General features: G+C 38.1%; 3 protein-coding genes across 3 annotated transcripts in view; all 3 read left to right on the forward strand.

Moving 5' to 3' along the window:
- LOC122346756 (unconventional myosin-X-like) overlaps positions 1 to 9,023 on the forward strand; it is a 27,155-nt gene extending 18,132 nt beyond the window's left edge. The window contains exons 25-41 of the mRNA XM_043241610.1: positions 338 to 1,129; positions 1,265 to 1,388; positions 1,986 to 2,229; positions 2,322 to 2,417; positions 2,510 to 2,603; positions 2,686 to 2,741; positions 3,249 to 3,391; positions 3,535 to 3,729; positions 4,141 to 4,298; positions 4,421 to 4,544; positions 4,645 to 4,942; positions 5,064 to 5,271; positions 5,422 to 5,558; positions 5,686 to 5,809; positions 6,379 to 6,858; positions 7,049 to 7,240; positions 7,520 to 9,023. Of these exons, the coding sequence (XP_043097545.1) occupies positions 338 to 1,129; positions 1,265 to 1,388; positions 1,986 to 2,229; positions 2,322 to 2,417; positions 2,510 to 2,603; positions 2,686 to 2,741; positions 3,249 to 3,391; positions 3,535 to 3,729; positions 4,141 to 4,298; positions 4,421 to 4,544; positions 4,645 to 4,942; positions 5,064 to 5,271; positions 5,422 to 5,558; positions 5,686 to 5,809; positions 6,379 to 6,858; positions 7,049 to 7,240; positions 7,520 to 7,624 (3,570 nt within the window). The 3' untranslated portion in view covers positions 7,625 to 9,023. The remainder of the gene's footprint in view (positions 1 to 337; positions 1,130 to 1,264; positions 1,389 to 1,985; positions 2,230 to 2,321; positions 2,418 to 2,509; positions 2,604 to 2,685; positions 2,742 to 3,248; positions 3,392 to 3,534; positions 3,730 to 4,140; positions 4,299 to 4,420; positions 4,545 to 4,644; positions 4,943 to 5,063; positions 5,272 to 5,421; positions 5,559 to 5,685; positions 5,810 to 6,378; positions 6,859 to 7,048; positions 7,241 to 7,519) is intronic.
- Positions 9,024 to 11,411: 2,388 nt separating this feature from the next.
- Positions 11,412 to 15,490, forward strand: LOC122347519 (pituitary tumor-transforming gene 1 protein-interacting protein-like). Its single transcript, XM_043242879.1, has 7 exons — positions 11,412 to 11,749; positions 12,123 to 12,175; positions 13,057 to 13,165; positions 13,974 to 14,076; positions 14,346 to 14,411; positions 14,728 to 14,774; positions 15,177 to 15,490. The coding sequence occupies exons 1-7, from the start codon at positions 11,590 to 11,592 to the stop codon at positions 15,221 to 15,223; spliced, it is 585 nt and encodes a 194-aa protein (XP_043098814.1). The 5' UTR covers positions 11,412 to 11,589; the 3' UTR covers positions 15,224 to 15,490.
- Positions 15,491 to 16,679: 1,189 nt separating this feature from the next.
- Positions 16,680 to 18,578, forward strand: part of LOC122346757 (small ubiquitin-related modifier 3-like) — a 2,115-nt gene continuing 216 nt past the window's right edge. The window contains exons 1-4 of the mRNA XM_043241611.1: positions 16,680 to 16,836; positions 17,731 to 17,859; positions 17,988 to 18,059; positions 18,554 to 18,577. Of these exons, the coding sequence (XP_043097546.1) occupies positions 16,816 to 16,836; positions 17,731 to 17,859; positions 17,988 to 18,059; positions 18,554 to 18,577 (246 nt within the window). The 5' untranslated portion in view covers positions 16,680 to 16,815. The remainder of the gene's footprint in view (positions 16,837 to 17,730; positions 17,860 to 17,987; positions 18,060 to 18,553; position 18,578) is intronic.

The following is an 18,578-nucleotide window of genomic DNA, read 5'->3' on the forward strand; positions in this document are numbered from 1 at the left end:
TAAATAAAAACGTATGTCATAAAAAGGCATAATTATGATTTTAAAAGTTTTATCAAAATAATGGCTTTATATCCAATAATTATAAATATTTATTTTTTTATGTGCAGAAAAATAATACTTCATAATACTTTATAGCTTCAGACTCCTCTATCAAAAACAGATGAGTTCATGTGCAGTCTACCTGTCAAAAAGTTTTCTGTGTTTTTTTTTTTCAAACCTTCTGGCATCAAGTCCAAAAACAGGTCTGACTTTAAAACAGGTGGTGTCAACATTTGTGTAATGTTTGTTTTCTCTAACAAGAGTTCCTATATCATTCCTCTCTCCTTCCCTCCTTCAGTCTCCACAGTCGTCTGAGGAAGAGCACCGTCAAATGGAGGAAATTCTGCAATTGGAGCGAGAGATTGAACGTCTTCAGAAGAAAAGAGAAGACGGCGTGTCTATGCTGTGTGAGAGCTCAAGACAGGAACTCCGCTTGCGGCGTGATGCTGAGGTGCTGCGTCAGAAAAAAGCTGCTTCTCGTGTTGCCACTGAGTTCCTTGAACTGCTTGACACCGGAGGCCCTGAAGTCATTCCTGGTGAACCTAAGCGACCTGCCTCCAGATCGACAGGCGCCACTGAGGAAGAGGTAGATGAAGGCTTCCATGCAGAAGAAGAGTGCATACCACTTCCTGAGTTCCCTCCGCCGGTGGAAGGTCCAGTGGATCAGGAGATCTTAGGCACTCTGCCACCTCCTCCTGCTGCTTTTGCCGAGGGCACAGTTGCTCCATCTGCATCCAATGTTCCACCAGGGGCTCCTCCTCCTCCACCACCTCCTCCTCCACCTCCTCCTCCTCTCCCTGGTGAAGCTAAAAAGGAAACTGGAAAGCCTGAAGAGGCTAAAACAGTTAAAGAGGTGGATGAGAAAAAGCAGGGAGAGGATGTGGATCGCACCAGCAGACTGACTGCAGCAGAGTCTCTGCCAGACACAGAGGAACCTATCTACAGTGTACCTGGGGATGGTGAGTCAGACTATGACCAAGATGATTTAGAGGATGGACAGAGCAGCATTGCAGCGACAGACGCAGAACATGCGCGCAAGTCCACCTGCACCAATGCAAGCCAGGAGTCTTACAACCGCAGCTCAGATTCAGTGAGTTATACAGAGACTCCAAAAAGAACATGTACAAAGTAGCTCACTACTGAGTACATAACATATTTGCCACTAAAATATAGTAAGTAGATATGCACACTCACACACAGACCATTCGCTCTGTTTCTTTTTCAGTATGCTGATAGCGATGATGAGCACGATGGGTATGTGGACACAGATGAGGAGGTATCCAACGGTAAAGTAAACATCTTGAATGGGAATGGACCTCCGTATTTCCACAGCTATCTTTACATGAAGGGTAAGAAATCTAAAGGGATCCCCCGGCTTTAAGACATTTATAGCTAAATATAACATAAATTATGTCTCTAACTGAAATATATAATAGAAACCCATGAAAGGTGTATGTTATTTAAAAAATCTACAACCTTTTCTGGACTATGGGATGTGCTATTATTTTATGTGTACATTACATTCTGCGTCAATGACATCAAATGGTTGCAATCGGTGAGCTACTGGCACTTTTTACTGCAACACAACTCAGAATTAATGATTCAGAAAATAATATTCCATAAGATACCATATTGTGTCATTTTTCATTGTAATTTTTAGTCGAAGCGCAACCTAGTAATACGAGTCGGACAAAATAAGGGGAAGATGCCTGTAGATGAATAAAACTTCCTAATGACCTGTTTCTTTGTCGTCTCCACTTTAGCTCTGGTGCTTGTAACTATTTTTGTAGATCACAGCTACCGAGGAGTTTCTTATCGCAGATTAATCTCCTAATAGGTCCCGGTACCCTGTCTGAATGTTAATGTAATACCAAAACAGCTGGGACAATGTTGTTCTTGACCTGATCATGTATTAAAGTACAAGTCTTCTTGCGTCTCATCCACAGCTGGCTTGATGATCCCGTGGCGCAGGCGTTGGTGTGTTCTGAAGGACGACACTTTCATGTGGTTCCGCTCTAAACAGGAGTCGTTAAAGTCAGGCTGGCTTTATAAGAAGGGCGGCGGCCTATCCACTCTCTCTCGCAGGAACTGGAAGATGCGCTGGTTCGTTCTGCGAGACTCTAAGCTCATGTACTTTGAGAATGACAGCGAGGAAAAGCTGAAAGGGACAATTGACATCCGCTCAGCTAAGTAAGTATCTTTAGGTGTCTATGTCAGGTAGGAAGATACTTTTTGTGATTGGTAATTGATCAGGTTTTATTAAGGTTTTTTTCTGTTTTTAGGGAGATTGTGGACAATCATGAGAAAGAGAATGCTCTGAATATTGTGACAGACGAGAGAACATACCAGGTATTTGCAGAGTCACCGGAGGATGCTAGGTATGTTGACACCGTTACTTCTCGTACTGTGTGCTTTCTGTAATTGGACCAAGCATCACTTTGCATGCTTTCCTTTGCTCTCGTTCTCTTAGTGGCTGGTTTACCGTGTTGAGTCGGGTCCAAAATGCCACCCCAGAGCAGCTGCTGGAGATGTCTCATGAGCAGGCCAACCCAAAGAACGCTGTGGTCAGTGTCCTTAGACTACATGTCCTTTCACTATTAAACCTCCTTTCAGTTTTGACAACTGGCCTTGCTCTCTTTCTCTCAGGGCACACTGGATGTTGGATTGATTGATTCAGTTTGTGCTTCAGACAACCCTGACAGGCGAGTGTCATCTTTGTTATAGAATACTAAGAAGAATACCAATGTCTAAAATTATTTACAGCAAGTAAAGGTAAATGTAGTTAATGTAGTTATCTACTTCTAGTAGAGACTATTTTTAGTTAAAATGTTTCATTTTGCATTCCCATTTGCATTAATACCAAAATAAAAACTGCACAACAGGGTTTCTATGATCTTCCAAAAGAAGAAAAAAATACTGATATATTGATTACAGTTGTCACATTTGCTGTCACTTCCTCATCTGTTATATTAACAACTTTAATGTAGCAGTGGTCATTTTTTTATTTAATGACAAGTTAATATAATGTAGAGTAAAGTGTTCAAAACAAAAGATAAAAATTGGAAATTGGTAAGCCATTTGTTGGCTGTATTAAAATATTAATAGTTTATTGCTTATGTTATGCAAAAATTTACGGCTAAATATCTGAAGATAAAAAACATTGCCAGTTTTATCTGGTACTAACACAACTTCTGTTTCCTTCCAAACAGACCCAATTCATTTGTGATCATCACAGCCAATCGAGTGATCCACTGTAACTCAGACCTGCCGGAGGAAATGCATCACTGGATCAGTCTGCTGCAGAAACCCAAAGGAGACTCCAAGAGTGATGGACAGGAGTTCCTAGTCAGAGGTGTGCTATTCATCTTTAACAGAGTAGTAACCTGAATTTCACTACCAAATTAATTTTATTTCTGGCCGAGTAGGTATTTAACGTCCATGAGTATTTGTATTCAAACTGATTTTACTGTTCTATTAAAGACTGTNGTGACACAGGATGGCTCCACAAGGAGATGAAGGCTGGAGCAAAAAGTTCTGCTCTCAAATTGAAAAAGCGCTGGTTTGTGTTGACTAACAACTCTCTGGACTACTACAAGTCTTCTGAGCGCAATGCATCTAAAATGGGCACTCTGGTTCTGAACAGCCTGTGCTCTGTGGTCCAGCCTGAGGAGAAAAAGTTTAAAGAGACAGGTGAGTATGTGACTTGAGTATGATATTATTAAAAGTATAATATGGAATCACAACATATGCGGCTTGAGTATATAATAGAAGAAAATAGGAATGTCCATACCATAGCTATAATGATTTCAGTACAGGAAAAATATATAAGCAACCATTTTCAAAATTTTACAGATAATGAATGTTAAAAACATGGGCACTCTATCAGAAACAACCAGACTTAAAGGGCTCAAGCATATATATGTAGTATATGCTTATAATAAAAAAACATTATGTTCCATATATCTTCCTAATATAGTTATTGTTAAATAGTTTTTAATTTGTTGGTTATATGGTTCTTTATTCTTTATTTAATTTTATGAAGTTGTCTTTCTTTCTATAAACTAAGATACATGGTTAGGCTGATGTTTGGTTCCACTGCAGGTTACTGGAACATCATAATTCATGGGCGTAAACATTCATACCGGCTGTACACCAAGTTGCTGAATGAAGCCATGCGCTGGGTGTCTGCCATTCAGGGAGTCATTGACAACAAGGCTCCTATTGAAACGCCCACCCAGCAACTCATAAGGGACATTAAGGTAATCAGTTTTTAATACATATTTTTTGCACTCAGTGTTAGAATGGACAAATTAGAATTTAGAAATTAGAAATGATACATAAATCTTGGCCTTTCCTTTTGCCATTTCTCATATTTGTGTAGGAGAACAGTGTGAACTCTGAGGCCGTGGAACAAATGTATCGAAGAAACCCTATATTGAGATACACCCAGCATCCCTTGCATTCGCCTCTTCTGCCACTACCATATGGAGAGGTCAGCGAAAGCTGTGAGTATCATCTATCAGCTAAATCACTCATTTTAAACAACCAAAAAGTGACATCTCATACATATGTAACAACAAAAAATCTCTCTCTTTCTCTCTGCAGTGCAAAAGGAGAAGGGTTATGGAAGCCTGCAGGATGAGGCTGTGAAGATCTTTAACTCACTTCAGGAAATGGAGATAGTTTCAGACCCTGTCGCCATCATCCAGGGCATCCTGCAGACCTGCCATGATCTACGGCCACTGAGAGATGAGGTGTACTGTCAGCTGATCAAACAAACCAATCACGTGCCCCAACCCAACAGCCCTGCAAACCGCGCACACTGGCACCTGCTCACCTGCATGAGCTGCACCTTCCTGCCCAGTCGTGCCATCCTGCGCTACCTCCGATTCCACTTGAAGAGGTAACAGAGAGAGATGCTCATTAAATAGCCTCTTGAAGCTGAATAAGTGCTATATTTCCATTTAAATGGTCATTTGGTAAACACTATGTTTTTGAGACTCTTTTTGTGACTAATCTCTCAGAGTTAGAGAGCGCTACCCTGGCACTGAGATTGAGAAGTATGCCCACTTCATTGGTGAGTCCCTGAAGAAGACAAAGGCCAGGGAGTATGTGCCCTCTCAGGAGGAGATCGCCGCCCTGCTGAACAGACAGGAAATGACAACTACTGTGTACTGCCATGGAGGAGGTTCTTGCAAGATATCCATCAACTCACACACCACAGCTGGGGAGGTGAGAAGAGGAGAAAGAGATGTTATCGAAATTAGTAGCATATTCAGACATCATTTTAACATCTCTTCTTTTGAGCTTTGTAATAAAATGACACAACATGTTATGCAAATTAGGATGAAAGTGATCTTATTTGTGCGTGTCTTTGTCAAGGTGGTTGAGAAGCTAATTCGTGGTCTGGCGATGGAAAATAGCAGGAATATGTTCTCTTTGTTTGAGCACAATAAGGTGGAGAGTCGGGCCATAGAAAGCCGTATAATTGTAGCAGATGTGCTCGCAAAGTTTGAGAGGTAATAAACAGTACATATGGTCTGTGTTGATTAGATGATTTTAAATGAATGGTTGCTCTATTTCTGTGTTTAAAGCTGTCCATAGTGTCTATAAAATGGTCATCTCTGCACTGCTTTGCTCTTCCAGGTTGGCAGGTAGTGAAGATGAGGAGGAGGAGGGTCCCTGGAGGCTATATTTCAAGCTCTATTGCTTTCTTGATGTGGAAAGTATGCCCAAAGAGGGAGTGGAATTCGCCTTCATGTTTGAGCAGGTAAATTATTTTTCCAGGAAATTTTGTAAATCATAACAGAGAAGTCTTACTATTGATTCATCTGATTGCACATAGACAAACCCACTTTAAAAATGTTACTCAATTGTTTGTAATTGTTGCTGCTTTAGTAATTGTTGCTAACCGTTGTAATCAAAGTTTATGGAAGTCATGAATGTTGGAATGATTTTTAAAATAGAATTTACCTAGAATATGCAAAACCTTATATACAGTTTTCTATGGATGGGAATTTTTAGGCACTTCATGATTCGATTCGATTCTGATTTCAAAATTATTCTTGATCTACATTTTTTTTTTGTTTCTCAGCATTACTGCCGTTTGATTATTACTGATGTGATCATAGACAGTAACAAGCTATATTTAGACTAATTGCAGCCACAATCAGCCGCTCCACAACAAACAAACAAACATTCCAAGCGGTATGAATGAAAGCATATCACTGTGATTTTTTTGCCATTTCTTGTAATATAGCTTAATTTTCCAACTTAGGCCAGTGGGCTCCATTTGGCAAGAAAGTGATTATTTCTCACTTTTTTCACCTTCTCTCTTAGGCTCATGAAAGTCTCATCAGTGGTCATTTCCCAGCCCTTGAGGAAACCCTCCAGCACTTAGCAGCCCTGCGACTGCAGTACATCCACGGGGACGTGGCCCGTACGCCCTGGAGCCTAAGCAGCGTCTACCCTGTTGGACGACTTCGCACCCGCATACTCCAATCCACTAAAGCAGGGGGTGCTGGAGTACCCGGAGCTGGTATAATAGGTCCAGGAGGACACACTTTAGAACGCCGGAGGACCAACTTTCTAGATGGGACACTAAGACGTAGCTTCAAGACGGGATCTCTGAAGAAACAGCGCGTGGAGGAGGAACAGATGTTGGAGATGTTTGTAAAGGAGGAGATGTCAGCCACACTGACCAGCGTGCTGGAGAAATGGAGCCGTCTACAGGGCATGCCTCAACATCAGGCCATGCTCAGCTACATGACAGTCATCAAAGAGTGGCCAGGATATGGGTCCACACTATTTGATGTTGAGGTATAAATCATTGTCTTATATACATTTATTTTTTTCTTATTTGCTCAACAAGTCCTCACTTAACAATTAATTTTTCCTTGAATCTTTGCGTGATGCTAATCTGTTGTGAGCATAGTGCTGCTTTGTATTATTATATAATTGACATTACTAATTATTATATATGTTTGTTATTTTATTTTTCTGTCTGCAGTGTAAGGAGGGCGGATTCCCTCATGATCTGTGGCTGGGAGTCAGTGCTGAAAATGTCTCTGTGTACAAACGCGGTGAACCCAAACCGCTCGAAACGTTCCAGTATGAGCACATCGTTTTCTTCGGCGCACCTCAGCCCAGCACATACAAAATCATTGTTGATGAAAGAGAGATGTTCTTCGAGACATCTCAGGTAATACACTTTTGTGCCTGTTATCAGTACTGTGGTGGAAAAAATGTTGTTTGATTGCTTGTATAAATGGTTGAGGGACATTTAAGTCTTTTTAAAGATGTACACCACAGTCCTAGAAACAGTAATATTGTGACACATTTTACAATCTTTGTTCTAAATAAACCTGTAAGTCTAGCACGTTATTACGTTATTCCCTTTTCTGTGTGATTTTTTAATAGGTTTTATTATTATACGTTTTTAGTTTATAGTTTATAAGTTTATAATTGTTTTGTGCTTCAAGTGGGTGAAATCACTAAGATCATGAAGGCATACATCAACATGATCGTCAAAAAACGCTGCAGCATTATGTCCATCACCAGCAACAGCAGCGCCTGGATGAGGTGATCGATGGCAACCAGCGCCCAAAGTGTCCAGAAACACAGTGCGATGAAAGTAAAGTATGCTACTGTCCGTTATTGATTGGAGAATGAGAGCAGAGAAGAAACAGAGACTTCACCCTTCCAACGATTGACCTTAACCTACTGAAATCCTCTGTTCTAAATACAACAGCACACACACATTCATTTAATATGAATCGGACCAGTTTCACCTTTATGAAGCACAACAAAGCCTGGTAACCTGCTCACTGTTCCCTCCCCTCACTGCCAGCACCCTTCCTGATGACCAAACTTATTTATTTCCTTCTCTCGTCTTCTCCATTTAATTCCTTTCTCTCTACCCTCAGTAATGTTGTACCTAACCAACAACCACCCACGATTCCATTTACCGGTAGATTTACAGAGGTGTGTATATTGTGCTTGTGTGTGAGATCAGAGTTTGTGCACACACACACACAGAGGTGAACACTTCGTGGAGCGCATACAGAGCTATTTTGTAAAGCCATGGCTGCTGGAGTCCGTTCGGAGAGCTGGAAAAGGCTATGCGTTAACATTCCCATTTGTGTAAATGGCAGCTGCTCGGCTGGAGCAGGACACCCCAGAAGTATGCTGTTTGAATTCTGTCAACTTTGCTCGTTGCCGCTCAATTTCACATACAGGTTTTTTTGAGAGAATCACCTGAGCCATAAATGCCATGTGACTTGGACCGCAGGAAAATGACATCCTGGCAGCTCTGATTGGCTGATGGCACCAAAAAGGAACATGCAACAAAAAAAAAACTGCTTTAATGAAATGTGTGCAATTTATGTGTTTTTTCCAAACATTTTGCCTGTTCGGTCAAAAGCGTAGTTACAAAACCTACCATCAGAGGCCACCTGGAGTCAGCCAGCCAATCAGATCGCAGTATAATTGTGGCCTGGCACTTTGCGGATATCAGCAGCGACTGTCTACTTGTTTGTAAGACTGTTCACACATCATCAATGCAACATCCTATTTTGTATTAAATGCCAGAGTCTATAAATACATATGCTGAAGTGTTACATTTGATACTGTCTACATTACTTACGTATTTACAGAAATTACAGCATTTTCCTTTTTTGTTATTTTTGCCCGTGATGCACAGCTTGTGTAATTTCACCTGTACCAAGGCACAAAAGCATACCTATTTTGACCAGTTTGGTTTCCTAAGCACCTCTATTCACTATTACAGAGATCGGATAACTGTTATGAAGTGTTATGCAAGTAGTGCCAGACCTGCCTGCCCAAAGCAAGCAATGAAAAGTATTGTATTAAGTAACAGCAGTCAAGATTCAATAAGCATGTGTTTTGTGCTGTATCAATTCGTATACTTAACGTTAATTGTGAAACACTTAAACTTATTTTATGATTAAAGCACTTAAACTGTTTAGAGCCTGACATTTGATGCAAAATTATGGGCCTGTAGTATGGCTATCATTCACAGGTTTGGGCTCAGTAAGATTTTTGTAATAATTTATTAAGCAACAATGCTTTAAATTAAGGTTACAGTAAAAACATTTCCTGACAAAAAAATTATATTTAATAAAAATGCTGTTCTTCCGAACCTTCCATTCATCAAATGATCCTGATGATAGTATTTCATTAAGCACCTTGTCAGCGTATTACAGTGATTTCTGATGGATCATGTGTCACTAATGGCTAAAAAAAATAAGACAGTATTTATAATTGTAAAAATATTAAACAATATTACTGTTTTGTAAAGCAAACTTTTGAATATAGCCCTTGCATACATTTTAAATCTCATTAAACTGTATAATGCCATCATAAGTGACTGCACAGAAGAAACAGCACAAGCTAAGACAAGTGGGTCTTTGAATTGAAAAAACAAAGGCTTTGCTTAAGGAGCATATAAATCTTATGAGGATGTATGTAGTTTGCTGGAACGGATATTATAACCCATTTCCTTTATTAGGAAAGCCTCAGATTCTTTAAAGTGCATTTTGACCAACCGGTGGCTAATCTTACGTAGCTGCATATCCTTTCCCTCAAACCACAGGTGAAGTGGTCATCTGTCTTAAAAGAACTGCCTGACAAATTACCATACACATCTCACATTAAACAGACATTAAGATACATTCTTAAAGTTTACGATTTTGCTCTTGTAAGATTTTTATTTTGCTTCCTGGCATTTTATCATGGCCATAGCAGCCTTTTTGCGTTTCATGTCACGATGGAGCTCTGCTAAGTTTCCAGAGAGATGACAGACAGCAGACATAACAGATCTAAAATGGACTGTAACACCAAAAAACATGACTCTCGATCAGCACATTTTGAGTCCATGTATGCCTGTTGTTTTTATTCATGTGAGTATAATCCTGCGACAGTACCTGTGTAATTTTGCTGTTTGATATGCAACTATATTTGTCTGTGTAATGCAAGTTTTTTTTTTTTTTGGTGAACGTGTATGTCTGAATTTAACGATGACTTGAAATAAGGATATTGATGGAATATGATGAAGATGTTTAGGGAGCTATGTGTATGGGAATTTCTATTAGTATTGTTATGATTATATTTATGAAACAGAAAGGGGAGGGGTGGGTTAGGGTTTGGTGTATTTATCTGTTATGACGGTGTTATTGTTGATAATTGGAGAAATGAAAGTGTAGGTTTACCCTTTCATGCCGATCTCAGGCTTAGATCAGCATTAAAGTGCTGCCAACGCTGTGAAGAAATGGATACAGTTGACTTATCATGAATAAGTGGAGAAGATTTGATGTGATGGTGTGTTGAAGTAACAAGCAGTATGTGTTGATGTTACTGAGCGTGTGTAAGTGTGTGTGTTAAGAGAAGGTGGTGTCAGAGCAGCCGAGAAGTCTCAGGTGCTAGCTTACGCTCTGCCTCATCCACACACATATTAACACACAAGATCACGGATATGTTCACATACAAAGATCAAGATAAAACATGCACACAGATATAGCACGGTTGGTTCTGTCTCTCTCACACATTCACACTGGGGTCCTTGCTCAGCTGCAGGCAGCCAGTACAAGGCCTGAATGTAATTTCTTCATTGCCATTGTTATAATACTATAAAGCTTACTCAAAAAAATAATAATAATTGTGCTTGTTAAAATATTGAAAGAAAGAGAGAGAAAAAATGTTTTGTTTTTTTGTAACTGGCTTTACAAAATGCTTTAATAAATTATTGTAATTTATCTCAAGCACTTTCGGTTGTATACTGAATATCCAAAATGAAGGTGAATATCATTTGTCTGACATCTTACTGTATTTTATTTATTATCCAGCAGAGGGTGCCAAAGCATGTGATTATGCTTTATGTTATTACGAAATAGTCCCGCTATTTCCTATGAGAAAATATGACTCATATAACATAGGCCTTAACAATTATTTCGCTTGAAAATAATAAAAATAATTCAAACAATTCTATTTATTTGTAAATTTTCAGGTTTAGACTATATATATAATAGTACTTGTAAATAAAGTGTGGGAGATTTGTTATGTTACTGTTTATGTTATAAGATTAAAACACTCTGGAGAGAAATCAGGGAAATATACAGACAAGCTCATTTCTGCTTGTGAATATAAAACCTACCCAACTAAATGAAGAAGTAATTTCTCTAAATCATTTAAAGGTTTATTAACCATGAGCCAGAACAGAAGATTGCAGCGTGACGTCATGAACTACGCAACATTTAAACTGAAGCCATCGCCTGTGAAAGATTACAGTGCAGCTTTTGTATTACATAGCTACTACTCAACAACACCAAACCACGCCCTCACCGACGCAGATATTGTAATTTAAGCTCCCGAAGGATGTTGAACGCCATGAAAGAGAACAAAACTACAAAACCTGTTGGTTTCTAGTCGGAGGAAGTGTGTGGTGCGAGGTTTAGAAGGGAGATACTCACAAAACCGATAAATTATCCAAGGAGTCTGCTTTATTTAGGTATTCGTTAGTTTAAAGAAGAAAACATGCATTTTGTACCTCTCGTCCTGATTGTCTTCGGTTTGAGCTCAACGCTGGCACAGAATACATCAGCTCCAAATACAACAACAACAACAACAACACAGTCTTCAACTACGACAACACAAACTACTACAAGCAAAGCGCCGACTACAACACCACGTCCAAGTAAGGCACATACTTCTGGCTGAATACATCCTAGAGAGAAATAAGATTCAATGTTTTGTTTAGTTGCGGAACATCTAGTTTCACTGACGTTGAATTTACATACAAACAAATGTAAAACTTTTTTTGTTATTTGGTATTTCCTCTTTAATGTTAAAACGTCGAATTCCCCTGAAACCAAGTGCCTTACTCTGATTTCCCATGCTGCTTTTGACTGGTTCATAACTAAGGATGGCTAAGGCAACCGCTGTCTCATAGGGTGTACCTAATAGAGCCAGGCAATAAACTTACTGCTGTTTTAACACTAATTAGATTTATAAGTTTCAGTTCATTTCTGCTGCTAACGTGTCCTCTCTCACACTTCTCACTTTTCTAGGTTGTGAGAGCAAGAATGGTACAAGCTGCGAGGAATGCTTGGCATATGTGGATGTGAGTTTGTAACAAACTTCGCCTCTCTCTTTAATGTTTTTGAGATATTATTGTCTTTATATTTTTCCCTGTCGCTAGTCAATAAAACAGACTGACCTCTGTTTTATGGTGAAAGCACAAAATTGTGTTTGAGAGAGATAAATGTGTTTTGATGAGAACCAGTAACATGAGAAAACATGGGGGAAAAATCGTAGTGACAAGGAAATTATGAACTCAGCAGGCAGCAAGATTTTCAGGATATTTCTAAAGTTATCAGATCATCACGCATCTCACCTGTGGAACAGGTTTGGCCTGTTCTTGGTGTTTACCGCTTCATATTCTTTCTGAGAGCTCATGCGTCACTCGAGACGTCCTGTGCACTTCCCTTAAATAGTTGGCCACGTATTCATATACTAAGGTCGGCATTTTATTTAGTGGTGTTTGCTAAAAAGCATCACTTGTTACTGTAATTTACGCTAAAGATTTGACCAAAAATCCAACCCAGAGTATTAATATTTCTGTAACAAATGTGAAAACCTCAAATCATTGCTTATTTTGAAGAGGTGTGCTAAAGCAATAGCTCCAAATACGACCGCACAGATTACATCAGTAGTTCTCATGTGCCTGCTCATGGTGTTATCGTGTCTATCAGTGGATGTGAATTGTTTGTGGATATTGTTTGTGATGTTGACCTTCTGTATCTGTTAAACAAACCTTTTATATACCACACACACACACACACACACACACACAGCTTATCTCACCGTTGTCTCTGCTGATGTCATTACCCTCACTGTCATAGTTACTGTAACTATCTGCAACCCTAAATGCAGAGAATAAAACATCTTGAATCGTGAATGCAGTGGATGACTGTATATAACAATCTTTTCTGTCTTTTTTAGTGTCTGTGGTGCATTCCAACTAAAACATGTGTAACATACCCAGCCAAAACCATCCTGCCCCCCCATTCCCTCTGCCCACTGAGTGATGCTCGATGGGGCCTTTGCACACGTAAGACATGTTTTTTATTTTGTTGACACTTAACCTTCATGCATTCAAAATCTGCATGGTATTTGTGCATTCCAGGTCTGTTTTGGACACAAAGAATCGTTGTTTTATAAAACTGTGATCAGCAACTTCTCATTAATAAATGAACGTGAAATTGTTTCAAAGTTTCGATTGTTTTAAAGTTTCAATTGTTTCAAAGTTTCAATTGTTTCAAAGTTTCAATTGTTTCAATTGTTTTAAAGTTTCAGTTGTTACTTTGTTTGACTGTTGTTATCAAGTGATTACTGCATGCGTTAATTACACATGAAGAAAAGGATTATGAAAAAATACGAATATTAAATTTTTCAGTGTTGATTACAAATTTTATTTTAATATCAAATAAAATGTATTTCATTATAATTATTGTAATCTGAGAATTATTAATCCCAATTGAATTGATGTTAATATTATTAGGTTGTATATAAAATAGTAAAAAAGATAAAAAAAGGTCATTTGAACCTTTTCACTCCTTTAACTAAAAACAAATTATTTTTAGATTTGTTTATGTATGTATTGATCAGTATGAACCCAAATGTGTTATGAAGCATAATTAAAATTGGTATCAGTCATACACAAGTAAAAGGATTATCTGTAGTCTTTTCTCTTATCCAAATTGCAAATTTAACAGCTAAAGTTATCTACAGTGCTTCATCAATTTAACCCTAAAATGTGCTCATATGTGTTTGCCATGAATGTTATAAATTGATACAGCATCAGTTGAGATTATTTATAAACACTGTCTCTCTTCTTTCTCTATTTTTGTGAAATATAGTAAACTTCCAGATTTTGATCATTACATTGTCAGTGGTTGGAGCGATGCTCATCATTGGTTTTTTGGTGTGTATATTCTGCTGCTGCAAGTGTGAGAACATTGGGTAAGTCTGAACATACCAGAGGTGTCACATCAACTTTCATTTTACGCTTGACATATAAGTCACACCCTGTATTTGGTTTAAATACAGTCAGCGACGTGTCACCTCCTACAGGCTAAAATGACTTGATTTGCTTGAATGTAGATGAAGTCAAAATAATGAGACTTGGGGCTTTTATACTTTTACTTTACTTAAATGGCAGAGAACCAAGAGACCTCTTGATCGTTAAAGAAAGGCCTTGACGACTTAATTTAATAACCTTTGTCTTTCAGATCTGCACGATTTGAAAACAGGATGAACCGGCAATCAGACAAGAGAAAAACAAAACAAGAGCAGAGGTAATTATATTTGAATATTCAAAATGGAGATGACAGGAGATACGAGATAATATGTAAAACCATTTAAAAAGAGAATAGTGGACATTTTCATTCAGTACTTTGGGTTGAACATGTATATGAGCATATATATATATGTATGTGCAGATGTATCATGGGTAGCGTATCAACATTTGAATTTTCAAAGTTGATAAAACATGGTACAAGGAACTGAGATAAGACAGAGGATGTTCTATGAGAAGCTGTAACGGGTACAAATCATCAACATACCTTTGGGGTGTGAGTTATTTCACAACAAATTTGTGTTCTTGTTTCACAGAAAAACTGAGTTGAAAATTAGACATGATGAGATCCGACAAAAATATGGTGAGTCAACAATTTCCTTATCTCAGAAACTGCATAAATAAGTGAATTTGAGCTGGTTGTTATTCTGGCAGTGCAAGAAAAATAAATCACGCTGTCAATCAGTATAAAGGTCCAGCCAGTGTTTTGGAATGGGAAAAAAAATGTTGCAAAAGGCTATAACTGGTCAAATTCTTAATGAAGTTGTGCTCCATCTGGTGGTAATTATTCAATTTGGTTTTTCAATAAACGCTGGTAGACATGAATCATAATAAATGTGTATGTGTAGATTCATTACTTCGAGATTTTGTTCAATTGCCTTTTTGTTCAGAAAGAAAAAGGTGTTTATATATATATTTGATTGAAATGGAAATTTGATTAATATAGTTTTATCGTTTGTGTTTGTCCCCCGTCTCTCTCCATCAGGTCTCAGCAGGGCAAGTCCTTATGCCAGATTTGACAATCCCAGCTAAATGATGGGTGCACTGTTTTTAAGATCAATACTTTGACTGTATGCTGCCTATTTGAAGATTATTCAAATCAAGTAAATACTAAGATTCCACTGAACTCAAAATAATAATCTTCTCTTTAAATAAAATTCAGATGATTGTCATTTCTGTTCTGTCTATTCAGTCGGTGTAACCCTTAACCTCCCACTATTATAAGTAACTTTTAAAAAAAAAAATTGTATTAAAAATAGTTCTCACTGAAACAATAATATTAATAAAACAATATAATTACTTATTAGTCCATGACTGTTTTTTATAACTTAATAGACTTTTTTAAGATATCTGGATGTTTGATAAATACTTGCTGATGTAATATATTCATTCATTGAATAAAATAGTAATTATAATTAACGGTTTCTTGTTTGCTTTGACTTGAATGTAATTTACAATTCTGTTTCATTTTCAAAAAACTGTCACAATGGAGGTGTTTACATGTTGAAATGTTATTTGACCTTGAGATATGAGCGGTTTATTTGATATTTTCCTTATATTTAAATATTATTATTGTATAATATTACTTAACACTTTGAAATCCATACAATTGGACAACTTTCATAAAAATGTAAATATAAAATATAATAAAAGCTACACCAGAATGGGACTCTGGGATGCAAATGTATCTCTCAGTAGAAGTGGCAAGTTAGAAATCAGTGATTTTGATGAATGCAATCACTACCACAGTTTGTGTAAAAATTATTAACATCAAATGGATGAGGATAGGGATTGGGAATGTATTTGACATTCGATACAGAGATCAAGTGAAACTATCAGTGACACATTGCCTGAGCATCCCTGTGTAACATCAAAAGCATCTGCTTTCAGTCCCTCTATTTTACCTTCAACACTTGCGTTATGACTGTTTTAGCACTGACAGCTGCTGTGACGAACCTGATAACTTGCTATTCAAGACAACAGAACTGGAGCAGAAAACAAAGAGCACCACTATGTACAAATGTGACCCTGAACCACAAACACAGTCATAAGTAGCACGGTTATATTTGCAGCAATAGCCAAAAATACATTGTGTGGGTCAAAATCATCATTTTTATTTTATGCCAAAAATCACTGGGTACTTTAATTCATGTTCCTTGAAGATATTTTGTCATTTTCCTATCGTAAATATATAAACAAAGCTAAGAACTTGGAATTTGGACAGCTTTAAGGGTAATTGTATCAATATTTTCATTGTTATTTTCACCCTCAGATTACAGATGTTATATTTTAGCCAAATATTGTACTATCCTAACAAACCATACACTACTTTTGTTAAAGCAATGTGTATATTTTAATTAAAAAATAAACCATTTCGTTAGCCCTGATGTGAAGTCCTAAAAGTACATGATGAGCACAGGCCATATTATCCACATGAATTCGCAGGAAGCTTCGCTCGCTCCCGCGAACCACAGGAGCACCACGTGACCAGAAACCAACCAATCGCTGATAAAGTAGGTAAAGGAAAGCGCGTCCCCGTCGGCAGCTGTGTTGCTCTACAGTGTGGAGAGCGCATCTTGTGTTCGGTATATTTCCATAATACAGACCAACAGACACCTGCAAAAATGTCCGAAGACAAGCCTAAGGTGAGCATCCGATTTGTAATCTTGCCGTATTTTGAAGCTTTGTTCAAAACGAGCCGCGTGAGGCCGAGTTCCAGTTTCATTTTGTGCAACCTTGCTGAGAGTCAGATTGCGCATTTATGCGGGAGAAAGGCGGTCGGCACGCAATCTTTGTCTTGCTTTCATACAAACGCCATCCGCTTTTAATTTGTAGGCTCGTGTTTTTATTAAAGCGCGTTTTAAGCGGTCCTTTAAGCAGATACTCATTCAAAGAACGCCATTATTTTGTACACGCCGCGCGTTTGCTCCGGTGTAATTCAGCGTTTGCGGGTTTTTCTTTGTGAGAGCGGAGTGGCGCTGACCGGCCACGTTACGCCACTGGCGTAAGAAAGAGCCGCAAGAACAGCGGAACCGAATACAAAAGAGCCTCGCAGCGCTCAGTGATATACATGATAAATAAGCGGACACCATGTATTTTCCACGCCGGTCAAAAGTATTCAGCCAGGAAGTTTGATTTGCTCAATCTGTCGGTTACGGTATTGAGTTCTGAGTTGCACCTCGCTGCGCCAGATGCTTAAAAATGGCGCACAGAGCTGCAACAATGTTTGACTAGACGGCTCACAGTTGCTGCTGTATTTGCATGTCTGTCTATTGTACGCTTCACAGCTGCTTTTTACTATAGAATGGTTAAATGTCCTGAACATTATAAAACGTGCTTTCAACCCCATTCAGTTCACTTAGTTCTTTAAAAACTTAGCATCCACTGCTAGGCCTTGTTCACTGCTCAAGTTTTAGCCCTCCAAGGGCCTCATATCATATTCTACAGCAGGATTGTTTTTCATGCATCTCATGTGTACATTTTGCACTATTTGATCTTCCCTGCCTTCTCATATATGCACTTTATTGTTATTGTTTCAGGAGGGAGTGAAAACAGAGAACGACCACATCAATCTGAAAGTGGCGGGACAGGATGGCTCGGTGGTCCAGTTCAAAATTAAAAGGCACACGCCACTCAGCAAATTAATGAAAGCATACTGTGAGAGACAGGTAAGGCATTTCCACTGGATAGACAATCGTTCTCTTTTTANGTAGACCTCCATGTTTATTAGAAGTATTATTGAAATTCTATAATATATCCAGTTCCAAGACTGATGTCAATTTTGCTTTTATTTCAGGGCTTGTCGATAAGACAGATTAGATTTAGATTTGACGGGCAACCAATTAACGAGACGGACACACCGGCGCAGGTGAGTAAAAGTGTCCCTTTTGTGCTATTATAGTGCATGGTATATTATTATTTCTATTTTTTTTTCTGTTTTTCGTTTTTGTCCTTTTAAACAACTGAGAAATGCTGCCAACCAAAAAGTTTAGTTTTAATTTTTAGGTTTATTTGAATAAATGAATTTGTCTTGGTTGTTTTAGCACTTGAAGTCTCTGATAATTCTACCAACCCGTGGTGTAGGGGTTTATTTTTTGTGTATTTCACCAGATGATGATGATTGTATATTTCATAGAAATTTGGTAACACTTCTCAATAAGGTTCCATTTGTAACACTGTCTACTAACTATATGTTAACAATGAGAAAACATTTAATCTAATCAATTGCATTCAAAATATAAATTTGTTTGTTAAAGCTTCCTAAGTTAACACAATCTGTCAATAAACTGTAAAGGATTGATGCATACTGTGTTTTTTAATGTTGGTTAATGTATTAACTAATGTTACCTTTGTGTTTGTTAGCTGGAGATGGAGGACGAGGACACAA

The sequence above is a fragment of the Puntigrus tetrazona genome, chromosome 6, assembly GCF_018831695.1.
Source record: "Puntigrus tetrazona isolate hp1 chromosome 6, ASM1883169v1, whole genome shotgun sequence".
Classification (NCBI taxonomy): domain Eukaryota; kingdom Metazoa; phylum Chordata; class Actinopteri; order Cypriniformes; family Cyprinidae; genus Puntigrus; species Puntigrus tetrazona.